The sequence below is a fragment of the Plecotus auritus genome (assembly GCF_963455305.1).
Source record: "Plecotus auritus genome assembly, chromosome: 1".
Lineage (NCBI taxonomy): Eukaryota > Metazoa > Chordata > Mammalia > Chiroptera > Vespertilionidae > Plecotus > Plecotus auritus.
In genome coordinates this window covers 174,171,627-174,189,333 of record NC_137770.1, presented here as the reverse complement: position 1 = coordinate 174,189,333, position 17,707 = coordinate 174,171,627, and the positions used below count along the sequence as shown (strand labels likewise).

At 37.9% G+C, this 17,707-nt stretch overlaps 1 protein-coding gene across 1 annotated transcript in view; it reads right to left on the bottom strand.

The window, feature by feature from the left end:
- Positions 1 to 1,588: 1,588 nt before the first annotated feature.
- The window catches only part of TACR3 (tachykinin receptor 3), a 57,173-nt gene continuing 41,054 nt past the window's right edge, over positions 1,589 to 17,707 (bottom strand). Inside the window, exons 4-5 of the mRNA XM_080673934.1 lie at positions 8,166 to 8,362; positions 1,589 to 5,703 (exon numbers count right to left, since the gene is read on the bottom strand). Of these exons, the coding sequence (XP_080530060.1) occupies positions 5,391 to 5,703; positions 8,166 to 8,362 (510 nt within the window). The 3' untranslated portion in view covers positions 1,589 to 5,390. The remainder of the gene's footprint in view (positions 5,704 to 8,165; positions 8,363 to 17,707) is intronic.

The following is a 17,707-nucleotide window of genomic DNA, read 5'->3' as shown; positions in this document are numbered from 1 at the left end:
CCCTTGCAGCTTCGGAAAGACCCCAGCATTCACCTATACAGCTTTTCTTACTCAGGGCCCAGGGCCAGGTAGCAAATTCCCAGAACAATCATACAGAACCCATGAGCTCTTGTTTGCGTTCTGAAAACAGCCCAAGCCTAAGTGATAGGATGTTATAATGCCACATATGCCCCTCAAAGAACTTTGGATGGGGGCAGATGATAAAGGTTTCTCTAATGTTCTCCCCATGCATGCAATGATGCTAATCATGCTTTAGGACATTTACTTACTGTTTGTCTCTGACCCATTTATGCATTAGAGTATTCAATTCTCACATCAGCACTTGAAGAAATTAATATTTTCTCTCTTTATTTGATGAGTTACAAGAGGCTCAGAGCAGAGAATCACTTGGCCCAGGTCTCCCAGCTGGCAGGCAGTGGGACTCAGATGGAAACTCAAGTCTGTGGGTGGATATAGCTCTGATGCCATAGCTCTAAAATGCTGTGCTCTGTGTTCAACTACATGTACTTTCGGCTCTGCATGCCAATTCACCTGCTCCTGCTCCCTGAACAAAACGTGTCTCTACATTTTTATGCCTTTGCTCTGCATAATTTTTTTTTCAAATAAGGGTAACTTAGAAAAATTAGACATTTTTGTGAGAAAAAATAAGGATGAAAGTACAATCATCGTGAGGAATGGTTGAGTGATTGTGTTTAGACAAGATAGCACCCTCCATAGCATGTTTTGCTAGCCAGTAAGAAAATATTAGGGATGCTTTCACTTTTAATATCCTTTTTAATGTTTTTAAAGAGGAAAGGAATAATATCTGTCACATATACCACATATACAAAGGGTGTGAATGTATTAAACCTATTCAGTAGAATTACCACAACTCGAAAATACTTTATTCACTAGCTACAAACTTTATGTACATTTATTTCTTATATTCAAATAATTTTTGCCAAGCTATTTTACAACACATCATTAGTGACCTTGTACAGAACAACTGGACATTATTCTCCATTCCTGCTGGGCCCTGGGGGGAATTAATACAACATTATTATTCTATACTAGTAGCCCAGCGTGCGATATCGAGTGCAGAAGGCCATCCGTCGCTTCCGTGGGAGCCAGTGGGAGCCGCGCTGCTTCCACAGGAGCTGGCAGGGGGGAGCCACGCTGCTTCCACAGGAGCTGGCAGGGGGGAGCCGCGCTGCTTCCACAGGAGCTGGCAGGGGGGAGCCACGCTGCTTCCACAGGAGCTGCGCCACTTCCGTGGGAGGTGGGAGCAAGCTGCCGCCGCCCGTGGGAGCTGGGAGGGAGCCGTGCTGCTTCCATGGGAGCCAGAAGGGACCCACGCCAATTCCACGGGAGGCGGGAGGAAGCCAGCAAGCTTGGGGAGGCGGGAGGGAGCTGTCGCCGCCCATGGTGGTGGTGGTGTTGGGGGGGGCAGAGGACCTAGAGGTGCTCCATGCATGTGCAGCCTCGGTCGTTACTGTGACACCGTATCGGGCAATTTGCATATTACCTCTCTCTCTCTCTCTCTCTCTCTCTCTCTCTCTCTCTCTATATATATATATATATATATATATATATATATATATATGGCCAGTGTCATGCTTGATTGCCTTATTTTTGGCACACTATCAACGAGTGGGAACTCATATTGTTACTGTTAAAAGGGTGAGCAGTTGTTGTAACTCTCCAACCTTTGTAGTTGATGAAATAGCTTAGCGGACACTAATCAGAAGTTTTCTGATAAAATCCTGAATTAACAAAAATCAAATTCAAATTATGAGCTGGCCACCATGGCTTTTCACATTTATTTTGTGCTTCTGAGTTATGACACCAAGTTTCTTTGCATTTTTCTGTGTGCTTTGTAAGGGTGAAGTTCACTGTAAACTTGGGAGGATCTCTGTTTAGAAGAGATCGAAAGGATCTGGAAAAGAATATGAATTTGGCTGCTGGGTCAGAAATGTCACCAGCGTGAAGTTGGGAGATGGAATGAATAATGCTAGCTAAAAACCAGGTATTGTTAGATTGAATTCTATAATACTTATGTTTAATTTTTCCTCATGCAGGTAATTTAAAAAACACTTTGTACAGGGGCAATATACTGAAATACAATGTTTACTATTTATTCATTTTTGTCTTTCAAAAAGAGAATATTTAAAGCAATGCAAAGTTTTTTATTCATTCACATTTCTCTCAAAATAGTGTGCTTTTTTCTTCAGCTGATCTAAATCCAAAAATATCTTAGAACATTGTAACTATCTGCCTAGTATTTCTAACCAGTCTTTGCCTATACACAATAATAAGATTCACAGTGAACATTTACATCAGAGGGTAGGGTGAATTTTGGATGCAAATTTTTCCAAACCCTGACAAACATGAAAACACTGGCATAGCTTTATTTAAAGAGGGACCTACTGACGCTGATTTCCATGTGTATTATTCTATAATTCTCAGTGACAAAGTTCATACAAAAAAGGATAAAATATCACCTCTTTTGTATTGTATCCATTTATTTTATTGTTATTATTTTTCAAATTTTGAACTTAAAAAATTATTTTATAAGTCTTGTTTTAAGAGTCACTAGTATTGAGTGAATGATGTCAGTCTTTTTCTAAAATATATTTAAAATATATCCAGATACTGTCTGGACCTTAGGTATTTCTGTCATTCCAGAAGTGTGAAAGTTGGTAAATAAAACAACAAATCTACTAAAACAGAAAGAAAGAAAGAAAAGAAAACAAACAATATGGCTGTCTGGAGCAAATTTTTCCTTAGATGCCTTAAAAACTTACACTGAATTTCCCTAGCATGTGTGAAGGCCCAGAGTTGTTTTTCAAATGTATTTTGCTGGTGGCTGACCACATTGACTCTGAGGGCCACAATTTACATTTGCATTCTATAGCTGAATATGGTCCTTTGTATCAAGAGGATTCATTAATGCTAGTCCCATAATCATTCACAAATTTGAGAAGATAATGTTTACTTTAAAATATTAGACTTTTTTCTTGACACTTTCACATTGTATGATAAGCATTTACATTTTTTTGAAGTGAACATTTAAAAGCATTACATTCATCAATTAGATGCTAAATAGTAATACATTTGCTTGTCTAAAGCATGCAAACTTCAGAGTTTACTGAGTATTGTGACAACTCTGTAAAAATCATTGACTATTTCAGCATTCAATTTTTAATTTAGTTTTTTAATTTGTTACATAAATTAAAATATATGTGTCTGCACACTCAACTGTGTGTATATGTATGTGTGTCTGCTTATTGGTATAATCAGAAGAAATTCAGCTTAAACACATATGGTGGGTTGTTTAAACTTTTAACACATTATAACAATTAGATATTTCTAGTTTGGGGTCCAAAATAAAGAGGATGATTGAAAAATTTAATGTCTTGGCAGCAAAAGACCACGATTTGCTCTTGAATAATTGCTTTAATCTTGTTCTTCAAAAAGCAAATAGTGGGTTCTATATTGATGGAGGCATAACAATTCTGTAAGGTGTTACAGGTAATTATTTTAGCTGGATAGCTTTAAAAATACAACTGATTATTTTCAAGTTCTCAGAAAGTGTCTGCTTTCTTGAGCAGGATTGAGAATATCTCTAATTCAAGGAAAGATGATTTATAAGCACTGATGTCTGGAAGATAGATTTCACACTTAATGGTGCATCTCATTTTGTTATGGCTCTCAGAAATGTGTCAGTGTATTTTTCTTATAGTGAAACAGATGCTTCTTTAGGACCATTAGCTCATTTCTTTCAGGGGAGGGGTACTTCTGAAATATCTAAGCAAACAAAAGGAAAGCTCTCTCTGTGGGGTATTAGTTCATATGTATCCAAACTATTGTCTGGCTTTCTATTGTAATAGATGATTCACCTTTCTACATCTTGCTTGATTTACTGATAGGTGTTTTGTACATACAGGCAGCACAATAGTGAAACTAAAGTGACATATGATTTTTCCAAAAGATTAAAGAAGCTTTCAAATACAATGTTGTGAGTGAATACAATCAAAATCTATTTAAAATAAAGAGCTATAACAGAAAAAAATGTTAAATGACTAATTTTTCTTAAGGGTTTGCCTTTAAGCATATATTATATTTTCCTACAGACCTTACTCTTTTCTTCATTGGGGAGAGAGGAGAGGTAAAAGTCTGTACAATTTGTAAAGTTGATGTTCACCTTAAACTTTTCCCTTGGGTTATGGAGGAGAAACACACCTTCCTTTGGAGCAGATAGATGCTCCTGTCTGCCATCAGAACTATGAATTCGTATTTTTAATTCTCGCCTAAAAATTGGTAGGCAGTTTCAGAGATAAGTGAGATCCTTCCCTTCTTCATTAGAAGGCATGTTTCGTGTTTTATAATCTACACATGGACAGAGACAACAGTATGGTGATTGCTGAGGAAAGGGGGGTGTGGGAGGTACAAGAGGGTAAAGAGGGGAATAAATGGTGATGGGAGAAGATTTGACTTGGGGTGGTAAACACAATACAATATACAGATGATGTATTATAGAACTGTACACCTGAAACCTGTATAATTTTATTAACCAATTTATTAAATAAAATTTTCATCTTAAGTATTTATGAAAAATAAAATAAAGAGTATCATAGGAATTTGCTTTGTCATTTTAAGGTTCAACTTTGACTCTTCTTAGTTTGGCACTTTAAAATATGTAATGGTCAAAGAGTAAATGATTATTATTTTTCTTTTGAAGCGATTTTCTCAGAAAAAAACTGAAGAGAATGACATGTAGCTGCTTAATGATTTGACTAGATTTCCTTTTCAGTTACATTTCAAGGAGACAATTTTTAAATCTTAAATTTTTAAATTAAAACTTTTAAATCATTCTATAAAATGTGTTCTCTTGAGCAAAAATGCTCATTAATTTCTACTCTTTGAGGTTATTTTTCCATTATTCTAGTGGAAAAATTAGTCATTAAACCTTTTTTTCTGTTATAGCTATAGGTGAAGTTGCTTTATTTTATATACATTTTGATTGTATTCACTCATAACATTGTATTTGAAAGCTTCTTTAATTTTTTGGAAAAATCATATGTCACTTTAGTTTCACTAATGTATATTATAATTTTTAAATGGAAAACAAAACAAAGCACTTTACAAGTATTTTTCAGTTTGTTACATGTAATAATTTAGAATTTTCAAAGGATAAATTTAAAGCCCATTTCTTTTTGAGGGAGGCAAATATCCTAATAGTGTCTTTGTTATATTTATATGCGGCCTTTCTCCGCTGAAGCATCCCTGCCTAAAAATTGCCCTCCTCTTTCGGGAGAGTAGACAGGACAGGACTGATACACGGTGAGGAGAAAGGGGCCCCAGGCTGCCACCACAGTGGCCTCACCCTACTTCCACCTCAGGGAAGGCATTTAGGAATACTCATCCACGGAGGTATAGGGTGAGCTTATGAAACTTGAGGTGGTGGAGGCAGACTTGGAATTCCTGCGGGAGCAGCTATTGGAGCTTGCGTCTCTTGGTGTCGCTCTCTTCTTCTGGCTGGATTTGGTGTTGACAGAGTCGCTGGGGTCAAACACCACTGTCATGGACTCCATTCTCGTCACAGTGTACAGGCTGCTTTGCCTGGTTGGGTGGAACCTGGTGGCCTTGAGCTCCAGCTCATCATAGCTAGACACTTCGATGAAAGGACACCAGCGAAAGGCTCTCTTGAAGCCAGCTCGAAATCTGAGAAGTGGGCCACAGGGAGAAAGAGTCATGTTTTCAAGAGGAAATTTCTTTCTACTGCCACAGAAAGCCCTCTGTAAGGCATGTAGCCAACTCAGTGTTTTAATCTGATTTTCTAGCCAGACTCTTAGAATTTATGCCACAGCATTGGTACTAGTCTTTTAAGTTTTTCTTGTTTGCTTGAAATCTTAATTTACCGTCAAGGAGAAGCAAGTCATCAAAGAGTAAAAGGACAGCGTCAGGTAATCAATATAACAAAGAAACAGTGTACATTTCTTCAATAATTGCATACATTTGCATAGGTGTAATTGAATTAGTCTTGCCACTTAAGGCACTTAAAGATGACATATTTGGAAACAGCTTTTTTCAGTCATAATTACACATTTATAAGTTAAAGTCTTATTTAATGTTAGAATTAGTTGCTAAACTTGATGGATTTTTTTAATTTTTGTTTTTAGAAGAGTTTATTTGAGCCAAACTGACAACATGTACCAGGGAGCAAGATTTCAAATGCTCCCTAATCATGATGGCTTTTATCTAATCACATGTGAAAGTGTTAAATCCTTGGCTTTGTAAACTATTAAATGAAGTTGGTTAAAAAAAGATGACTGCTTGTGGGGTGGCTTGAATTGATATATGGCTTATGCAATGAATAACAAAAGAGTAAGCCAAAACCAGTTTGGCTCAGTGGATAGAGCGTCGGCCTGCGGACTGAGGGGTCCCGGGTTCGATTCCGGTCAAGGGCATGTACCTTGGTTGCGGGCACATCCCCAGTGGGGGGTGTGCAGGAGGCAGCTGATCGATGTTTCTCTCTCATCGATGTTTCTAGCTCTCTATCCCTCTCCCTTCCTCTCTGTAAAAATATCAATAAAATATATTTTTTTAAAAAAAGAGTAAGAATTAAGTATTTAACAAACTGAAGGCACAGTGTGGTGGAGGCCCAGTTGGAAAGAGAGCTTAGAATTTAGCTCAGGCAGTTGCTTAGATGAAGTTCCCTTTCTCCTTGTCCTCAAAGTAGCTCAAAACACATTGGTTTATTAAGGAAATGATTAGCCCTATGAAATTAACCCCACTCACCCATGTGCTGACCTTACAACTAAGGGGATTTTTACCTGGAAACCACATTTTACAATTTTTTCCAGGCTTACATTTAACTGTTAATATTCCTTTTTTTTTTTTTTAACTTCACTTTAAAAATAGCTTTTCCCTGATCACCTCAACTTCTTCACACCCCATTCCCATGGTGTACTCTTTCACTCATTGAGTTCCTTATGCAGGAAGGAAGATTGGAATTCCCCTTGTCTGTATTGTTGCCGCTATCACACTCACAGCGACATTTTCTATATAAAAGTTTATTTACAAAACACCCCTCTTAGTATAGTACACTCACATATGCCATCATCTGTGCATGTCTGTGAAGTATCTTCATTTCTTTGAGGACCTGAGCACATCTTCAGCTCACCCCTTCATCATAAGTGCATCCCTTTTTCCTTGGCATATAAAATTATGAAAGGCTTGGAGGGAAAATGTGACCCCTATAAAAACTGCCCAGTTAGAATCTCTGAGAACATTGTTTTGAGGATGTAATTGTTAAGGTGAGGTATCCTATCAAATTAAGAGGGAATATGCTGATTGACTGCCATGCCCTCAAAGATGGCAGCGCCCATAGCCACAAGATGGTGGTGCTCAGTCCCTTCTGCCCCACTGGGGCGGCAGGTGCGTGGCATGGCCGGGCCCGCCCCCAGGTGAGTCCGGCTGCTCTGCGCGCCTGCCTCTGGAGTCCCCCAGTCCCCTCAGCCCCCTAGCCGTCCAGGGCTGGCCCAAGGCACAGGCAAGCCTCGGATGGTGGCTGCCCAGCCGCCCAGGGCCGCCCGAGGCTCAAGTAACCAGGGCCGGCTGAGGTTTGTGCTGCCGGCAGTGGCAGTAGCAGAGATGTGATGGGGTCGTCACCTTCTCCTGATTGCTGGGTCACCTCCCGCCCCTGAGGGCTCCCGGATCATGCACTGGAGGGCCCCCTCTCCAGTGCATGAATTTTCATGCACTGAGCCTCTAGTTTTATATAGTAGGGGAGAGTCTAGAAAAATATCCAGCTCTGTGCTCCTCTCAGTGAATTTTTCCATTTCCCATTCCGTTTGCATTTTTTTAAAATATATTTTTATTGATTTTTTACAGAGAGGAAGGGAGAGGGATAGAGAGTTAGAAACATCGATGGGAGAGAAACATCGATCAGCTGCCTCCTGCACACCTCCCACTGGGGATGTGCCCGCAACCAAGGTACATGCCCTTGACTGGAATTAAACCCGGGACCCCTCAGTCCGCAGGCCGACGCTCTATCCACTGAGCCAAACCAGTTAGGGCTCCTTTTGCATTTTAAATTTACACCAAGAAGATGGAGCAACGTTATACGCTTCCAGTGATGCCAGGAGTGACAAGAAACTTGCATTGGGAAATTTTGTTTTTACCTCTTATTCAGACAGCAGTAGATGATGGGATTGTACATGGTCGAGCTCATTGCCAGCCAAAAGCTTGCCAGGTAGACCTGCTGGATGTATTTCCACCTATTTAGTTGTTGATAGATTGCAGTGAGGATGAAGTAAATATGATAGGGCAGCCAGCAGATGGCAAATGTCACCACAACAATAATCATCATTTTTACAACCTAGAAGAAAAGAAGGAAAAGGTCATATTTGGAAAATTTAAAAGTCATGAAATATATGACTTTCAATAGCTTCCTGAAAATCATATTTTTCCTGGCAGTATAGTTAAATCCATAGCATGCCTAAGGAATAGTCAAGATAGGTTTTTAAATGGGAGGTAACAAAGGGACAATTGCCTATGATAAGTCTCAAGGAAACATCCTTGTGTCACCATTCCGTCTTTATCTAACCTGAGTGAATGGGTGGCACTAAATTAAACTGAAACAAATTTGGTTTAATAGGTCTGTCTACTAAATTTTTTCATACTTCTTTTGGGAGTTTAGAAATAATATAATGGTTAGAATATCTTAAAATAATTTTGAGGCTTACCCACAGTTAGATCAGAACACAAACTAGAGAGTCTTGACATAAATGTCCTATATAGCACCTTAGAACTATGAAAATATATCATCTGTGTACTGGACTTGTCATTTTAAAAAAAGATTTTTAAACTTGATTTTTAGAGAGAGAGGGTGGGAGAGGAAGAGAGAAAAGTATCTATGTGAGGGAAACATGGATTGGCTGCCTCCTGCACATCCCCTACAGGGGGTACAGTCCACAACTTGGGCATGTGCCCTGATCAGGCATCAAACCAGGAACCTTTTGGTGCACAGGACAACACCCAAACAACTGAGCCACACAGGCCAGGGCTGGATTTGTCATTTGACTACAAGCTGGAGATTCAAATGAAAGTTGGCAAGATTGAAGCTCATAAGAGACATGATTCTAGAAATAGACAAAGCATGAAATGGATCAGTGTGGAAGGCAAAGCTTTCCCAAGGGCCTAATCACTGTACCATCCAGGTGACTAGTACTGAGCTGAGAGAAATTGGCCACCAGAGCTGAAAATCCAGGTCAATAGCTCATAGAATGTCATCATTGACTATACCATGTAAAGTCTTTTGATTTTTTCAGAATTCTTTGAATTGTACCCCCCCTCCCAAAGATCTGTGTTCAGAGTTCTGCATTTTATCTCTCCTCTTTCTTATTCATATATTTGTAGAATAGAAGAGCCATATTTTATTACTATCTATGACAATGTGAATAATGCAGGCTACTATGTTAAATATAGTATCAGCAAATGAATGTTTTTGTACAAACTAACCACAAACTCCCTATGCATACTAAACTTGCTTTCCAACAATAGCTGAGGAGTTACATGGGCTATCAGAGTCTTTTAAAGTGACTTCCAACCGTCAAGTCTAGAACATGGAGAAATTAAAGTAAATGTGCAGAATTTTATTAAGTTAAATGCATCTGGAACAGAGGTATCAGATAACTTGTTATTCACATATATATGGTCTTAAGGATCTTGTTGCAAAACATTTAGTAACTTATTAGAAGATTTCTTTTTAAAAAATCTAAAAGACCCTAAGCTTAGGCCTCTGCTCACACAATCTTGTGAAGTGATTTTAGATATATCAAACTTAGGACCCCAGGTTTCCTGTAAATGCAAAAGCAAGCTCTTGGGTGAATGAAATTGCCTTGCTTTGTGAAATGCTGAAATCATTAAATTGAAATTGTAATCCTGTCCCTCACAAAATGTCAAGTAAAAGAGTACTTTGCAGCACAAACCTTGAGGAATGATAAACGTGAAAATGCTGTGAGCAGTTCCCCTGTGTGGGTTATGGCTGGTCAATGGCATTAGCACAGACAGGGTATAAATGCTAAGCAGAAAAGTTGATAAAGTTCTTGAAACTCTTGAGATTTTTAGGCAAGATAAGAGAGTGGGATAGAGATGATGCAAATCTGTCACCATGCCTTGACAAATTTTATTACAACTTGATATAAAGATTGATTGACAATGACAGATGATTACTAGAATTAGTGGGGCAATCACATTATGAGATATAAAAATGTTGAATCACTATGTTATACACCTGAAACTAATATAACTAATATAATATTGTATACCAACTATAATTAAAATAAAAAACTTTATAAGCCAAATAAAAAAGGCAAATATTAGAAAAAAGGCTAATCTATAAATCTCAGGCTTTGATTTTTATTATTCACTTAGTAGAGTTTTGTTAAAAAGGTGAAATTTTTAAAATTTCAGATAAAAACCTTTGAATGAAAAGGAGGTAGAGAAGACACAACTGACTTCTGTATGCACTGAGATAACAGTTAATGGTTTAATCAAGATGCAGATTAAGTGGTAAATATAAAACCCTACTTTTCTGGGGGCTAAGCAGGGGTTTCAGAAGGTTGTGTTTTCATTTTGAGCAAACAAAGGAAATACCAGTTGACAAAGAGTGGTATTGCTAGATTGATAGATTATCTGCAATAAATACAATAATCCTTTTTTGTAACTTGAGATTTGTATTTTTATAGTTCATACCCACTATGCTCTTGATACCTTTCATATTTTCAGATTCAATAAAATAAAGTAAGCTTTTGGGACTTTTTTTGAATCTAATTAGGTGCAAATTATTGTATCTAGAGATAAGATAAAATAGCCCCTGACCTTTTTCAAAATTTTATTGTGATAAAAATACATAATATAAAATTTATCATCTTAATCATTTTAAGTTGTTATACAAATTAATATTGTTGTGCAGCCATCTCCACCATCCATCTCTAGAACTCTTTACATCTGGCGAAATTGAAACTCTATTCCCATTAAATAACACCTCCCCATTCCCTTCTCTCCCTAGGGCCTTTACTCAAATAAAAAGGGTTCTAAATGTGTTTTTTTTCTTTAAGTTTGATTGATACTGGGTATTCATGAAGCTGAAAGACTTACCCAGTTTCTGAGGCAATGGGATTTATTTTTCATGGTAATGTGGACATTGCAGCCATCCATTGTCCTTGGCACAGAAACTTACCAGTAGGAGGGATAAGGGAGGTGGGACAAATAAAGAAGCACTTGCAGTAGTATTGCTTATTTCTCATAGTTAAGAATCCATTTTAATTATGTAGGCAGGGTTGAAATGCATGTCATCTGTTAGTGAGAAGAAGCTTTGGGCACCTTTTCTTCACGAATCAAAAGGAAAACAAGACCTTTGATTTTTGTACCCTGTATAGATTAGACTGGAATGCCTGCGGCTGTTCTTATCTGCCATGTTAAGTTAGTGCAGGATAGATGATTTCGAGGTTTGGGACATAAAAGAAAAAAAAAACATCAGTCTAGGAAATGAAATAAAATACTGCAAGCTAGAAAAAAAGTCTAGGAGTTATAGTCTTCAGGGTAGAATTTATTCTTTTAAAATGCCTGAATTGGAAATTCAACTCTACATGACAAGGAACTTCTTGTTTTGATTAGAACCTCCTCAGAGTATATTATTGGAAGAACCATCCCATGGACCACACATACCCTATCACTTCTCTATACCTTTTGTCAGCCCAAATGTTCTCAAGTAGAATTATATCTTTTTAAGTCAAAATTATAGGCCTTAACCACATATTAGCAAAGTAAAATATTTTAATGAGTAAGATATGAAAAAAAAACTTTAATGAAAAGCATCAAAATCTAAAGCAACATTTCCTGGGCTATTTAGATTGGGTTTTGCTGCTTCAGTTTCAAAGGCTGTGGTTAAAAATGTCATTCCCAGCAAGAAAATAAGAACTAAGTAGTAACACTTGTGAAAAAAAGTGCACAATGTTCCAGAAGAGTTGAATTTTGCCAGTAATTTCAGAATTAGATGAGCATATAGGCTTATTATTTTGTTATCTGAGAAATTTGACACTGTTGCCCAATCCAAGATGTATATCTAATTAACATTAGCTTAGACTGAGTAATACCTGTAAGTAATTATGTCAAGCCCAAACCACGAGTTTGTGTGTGTAGATTTACAACGATCTATAGCAAAAGAAAGGAGTGCAGCCATCAAAAGCAAGTCAAGATGAAATAGAAAAGAAGCACATTAAGGCAAAGGGAATAAAAACTGGTGTTATGAGATTATGGTTAGAGATAAAAACTTAGGCTTATTATGAACTGAATTGTGTCCCCTCAAAATTCTCTTTTAAGTTTACAAAGCCCTTTTATTTATTTAAGTTTTGTTCTAGCTTTATTGAGATATAATTGGCATGTAACATTATGTAAATTTAAGGTGTACAATATAATGATTTGATACATGTGTATATCATGCGGTGATCATCACAGTAGGATTAGTTAACAAACACCTCCACCACTTCACATAATTATCTTTTTTTTTTTTTTGTGGTGACTACATTTAAGATTTACTCTTTTAGTGACTTTCAAGTATATAGTACAATATTGTTAATTATAGTCATTATGCTGTACATTAGATTTCCCCAGAGTGTATTCATTTCATAACGGGGCAGCTGGAGGATCTGCAGCTGAGGTCCCCAGCGACTTGTGGGCTGGCTTCCAGATTTTAGTAAAAGGCTTAGTGCTTCTTACATTCGTTTAAAAATCTTATGAATATATATATGAACTTATTAAATCTTCATTACAAACCCTTGACCACAATATTTATCCATTTTATGGATGAGAGACTTAAAACCAAAATGGTATAGTGATTTCTCAAAATCCCAAAGGCAAGTTTATAGCTAGAGTTACTGGGTATTTGAATTCTTGATTAGCCAAGGTTCATTTTGTATACATTCTGCTTCTCAAGATCCTTAGAAATAGGCTTTGCTTCTTTCCTCATTTAGCATGCTCAATTACAGTTAAAAATCTAATAGATATGTATTTCTCTTCTAATAGTGTTGTCAAGACATAGAAGAGGCTGATTCTGGAAGTAAATGTAAATAAAACATTCTTATGTACAGTAAATTCTAGGGTATTCAAGTGCATGAATTTATATCCCTAATCTAGACCTCTCCCCTACCCTTGTGTTATTTTCTTTCCTCATGAACCTTAGGTGTTTTGTATATTTGTTTGTGTTTTGATATATTTCTTCACTTCTCAACAGTGACACATTCTTTTTCAACAATTGGAGTTTTAACATTTAAATATCATTTATTTAGTCCCATAATCCTCTTGCCATAACTAAGTGATTTTGTCTTTTGTGTTTAGTTCACAAAGTACAGCTTATTCTAGGCTCTCTCCTTCTTTGTCTTGTTTCTAGCAACTGGTTTTCCTATGATTTGTTTTTATTTTTTTTTCCAACTCTAAACTCTTCATCCTTGCATGTACTTTTATTTTTTTATTTGTTATTTTTAAAATTATTATTATTTTTTATTGATTTTCAGAGAGGAAGGAAGAGGGAGAGAGAGATAAAAACATCAATGATGAGAGAGAATCATTGGTAAGCTGCCTCCTGCAGGCCACCCACTGGGAATGGAGCCCGCAACCCAGGCATGTGCCCTTGACCAGAATCGGACACAGGGCCCTTCAGTCCTCAGGCCGACGCTCTATCCACTGAGCCAAACTGGGTAGGGCTGCATGTACCTTTAAACTGAAAGTGTTCTGAAAGTGTTCTTTTCAGGGCTACAAATCTGCAAATTATAAAGAGCGAGCAGGTTGCTCTCCTGTTGGCCAGCTATGTGTCCTCAGAGGATGGCAAAGCATTGAAACTCTCATAGTCTTAGGAACAATGAGATGAGTAAAACAGTGTCTTTTTCTCCTGCACTGCAGCACCCTCCACACTTCACACATCCTCTGAGCTCTGCCCACTGTCTTATTGCAGATGCTGCATCACTCCAGAAAATTAGCCAAGTGGCAGATGAAAAAGCAAAACTTTAAAAGAACCCCTTTAAAGCCACCACTGTCTATCGATAGGTGGCTGTCTCAAAGACATCTCAAAATGTCATGTTTAAAACAAGCTCCTTCTCTTGTCCATCTGCCCACCCCAAAGCTTTCTTTCTGTGAAGAGAATCTCAGTAAGTGGCGCCACCACCCATCCAATACCTGAAGTTAGATACTTAGAGGCATACTTGTTTCTTTGCATTCCCCCATTTTCACTGCCCCATTCAATATCTAGGCAAATCCTAATGGCCAAGTCACCAAAATATGTCTGAGCCTTTTCATCTTTATTGCTATAACCTCTAAGAAAGCATCATTATCTTTCTCCTGGACAACTGCAATAACCCCCTAATTGGACTTTGCTTCCAAACAGCAGTTAAAGTGACTTTCTGAAATAAAACCAAATCTTTTTACTGTTGCTCGAAACTTCTGCTGTATTTTGCTTCTCCTGCCTTGTTCTCCAGTCTCACCCATCACATACTCCCTTTGGTTCTTTCTGCTCCAGCACTCTTGCTTCTGATCCTTCAACATATCAGTCACATTCCCTTTCCAGACATTGCTCACGTAGTCTTTCCTGCCTGGGGTATTCTTCATCCAGGTCTTATTATTATTATTTTTTTTGCCTTATTTCTTCTACCTGATAAAAGCTCAGCCAGAATGATATATTTTCCAGCAGGTATGTCCTATCACCTGGTTTAAAGGTGACCCTCATTGCAGTTATTCTTTTTCATATTACTCTATTTTGTTCAGCATTCTGAGCACAATTGGTCCTTATTTTGTTACTAGAGGGCTGGTGCATGGATTCATGCACTGGTGGGGTCCCTCTGCCTGGCCTGTGCCCTCTTGCAATCTGGAACCCCTTGGGGGATATCGGACCTCCAGTTTTGGCCCTGCGGGGATCAGGCCAAAACTGGCAGTCCAACATCCCCTGAGGGTTGTAATAGTGTGCGAAGTGGCAAGAGGCCGGGGAGGACCCTTGGCCCAGTGCCGTTCCGCTTCTGCTCATTCCAGCCCCACTGCACCTGCCACTACCGCTGGGTAGCACTGCCATAGAGGCAGGAGAGGCTCATGCCATGGCAGCTGCAATTGCCAGCCATGAGTCCAGTATCTGGCACCTGTCAGCTGAGTGGCGCTCCTGCTGTGGGAGTGCACTGACCAGTAGAGGGCAGCTCCTGCATTGAGCGTCTGCCCCCGTTGTTCAGTGTGCATCATAGCTACTGGTTGTGCGGTTGAGCTGTCGAGCCGTCGATCAGTAGCTTAGGGTTTTATATATATAGAAGATTCTAGAGGGTCTTTGTGTCCTGCCAGAATGTAAATCCTTTGAAGGCCTTGGACATTTCAGTCAGGATGGCCTTCCTTTGAATAAATGAATAAATAAATACATGAATAATATAGTAATGATTGACATTCTCATATAGGGTATAAGGCTATGATAGCTTGTATAAAATACACCTTCAACCTCATACAGGCTACTGAGAGAACATTATCAAGTTTCTCTTCAGATTCTCTCTATATTGCAAAAATTAATTATTTTGCACTGTGCATTATAGTCTATAACATTGGTCATATTTTTAGCAGTCATAGATAGTGCTGATCATAAGAGTCTTCATATAGTTAAGTATGGTGGTGTGATAAATGAATGGATGAGGAACCAGGAGCTATGAATTTCAGTCACAACTTTTCTAGCAAATTATCTGTGTGATCTTGTAGAAGTTATTTAATCTTTTTAAGCCTCAGTTTTCTCATATGTAAAATGAGATGAATCTCATAGCATTGAGATAAAGGTTATTTAAAATGATGCTTTTAAGGATCCGGGGAAAACTATAAAAATTATAATTATGTTTTAATAGCTAAAATATAATAACTGTCTTAGCTTGGGCTGCTATAATAACATATCATATAGTGTGGTGGCTTAAATAACAGACATTTATTTTCTTACAATAATCAGTTTTCAATGTTCAGCAAGGCACTGTATATGAAGGGAATTATCATCTAATTGATTTTCTGCTTTTTAATCAGCATGGTAGCATTTGAAGGGCCTTCTTCTAATTAATATTGGCGTTCCTATTCCCATTGGCATGCAACTACTATTCTGTCCATCACCCTCAGTTCTTTTTGGGTGCTCTTTTCCTTTACAGATTTAGCATGTGAAGCATGTCTGGTATTTCTTTAAAGTGTCAGTGACAATCATTATCATCTAGGGTTAGTTGGCTGTGGCAAAAGGATTTAGAAATTCCTATTTCAGAGATTTGTAAAATGCTGCCAGATCATGTTGAAGAATGATGAAATAATGGAGCAGAAATAATCTGAGGTTAATACCTGAGAATAAAAAGGTAAGAAGCATTCACAATGTATTATTTCACCAGTTCTAAGTATTTCCAAATAAAAACAGATTAAAGACAGGGTTTAGAGGACTACAAATGATTAGAAAAACCCATACATTTGGAAATACACTGCATAAAGCATGTAGAAGTACAGACACTCATAGTCCTTTTGGGATCTACTATCTAAGCAAAGTAGGAGAGAAAAGTCTCTGAAATTTTTACAGAAATGAAATAAATATGAAAATCAGTAATAGAAAGACATCTGAAAAGACTTAGAGCAAGTAATTAAAATCACACACGTAAAGGGTTTGTGCAAAATAGTGTGACAGAAAACAACAACATTATTTTTCTATTTATAAGCTCTCCTGGCATGATGGAAAGTGAAATTGAGTATATAAAAGATATTTTGTTTGCTGAGAAAGGGAATGGATAGAGATGGGAATTTGCAAGTTTGGAATTATTTAAATAACAGGGCTACAGTTTGAATAGTAGGAACAGTGCTAAATTTGTCTTGAAAAATGGTGGGTGAAAGGTCTTTCTGGAGCACAAAAATGCATTAAGGAGGTGGCTGCAAGCAGGAAAGGGGAAAGGTGGAGAAGGAGATTAAGAGGAAAAGACACACACAATTGCCTGGGGGGTATTAAGCTCTGAGAGGCAAACCCCCCTTGAACTAAAAATCCTCAGTGAAATTCACATTTTTCATTCAGGACACACACAAAAAAAAACACGAAAAACAGTGATATACATGAGGTTTGCTAAAATCTTGGTCACAAAAAATAATGGTAAATAAAAACTGTAGATTTCTGGGAACTGGCTATCATAAAAAACCGAAGGGGTAAAAGTTACGTATAGGCACTATGTTGGGGGAGGACGTTGTCCTGCTAGGCACTTTCAAAAACGGCATTGCCCATTTCTGCAAAGATTATGTAAAAATGGAAAGGTGCAATAATTTTAACAGAAACTGTTTCCTCTAAGGCAGGAATGAAGAAAGAGGTAGAATAGAAAGTAAAATGGAAAGGGCTCAGCAGCTAACTGCCAACTAGGGATGAGAAAAAGAAGGAAAATATCCAAGTCAAACAAACAGAGAATTAGTTTCCTCATTTTCCTTTCAGCTAAAGACTGAACTGTTACAGAATGGAGTGGAGAGAAGCACGACCCTAGTCCCTCAGTTAATGCCACCCACACTTGCCAAGACCTCGCATCTTCAAAACAGAGCAGAGATCCTCCTTAGCTCCAGGAAGCTACCAGAATCCATGAAATGACTTACCCAGAGGGATACATTTCTAAAAATCTTAAGTAATGGCTTTGTTATAGATTGAATTGTGTCCCCC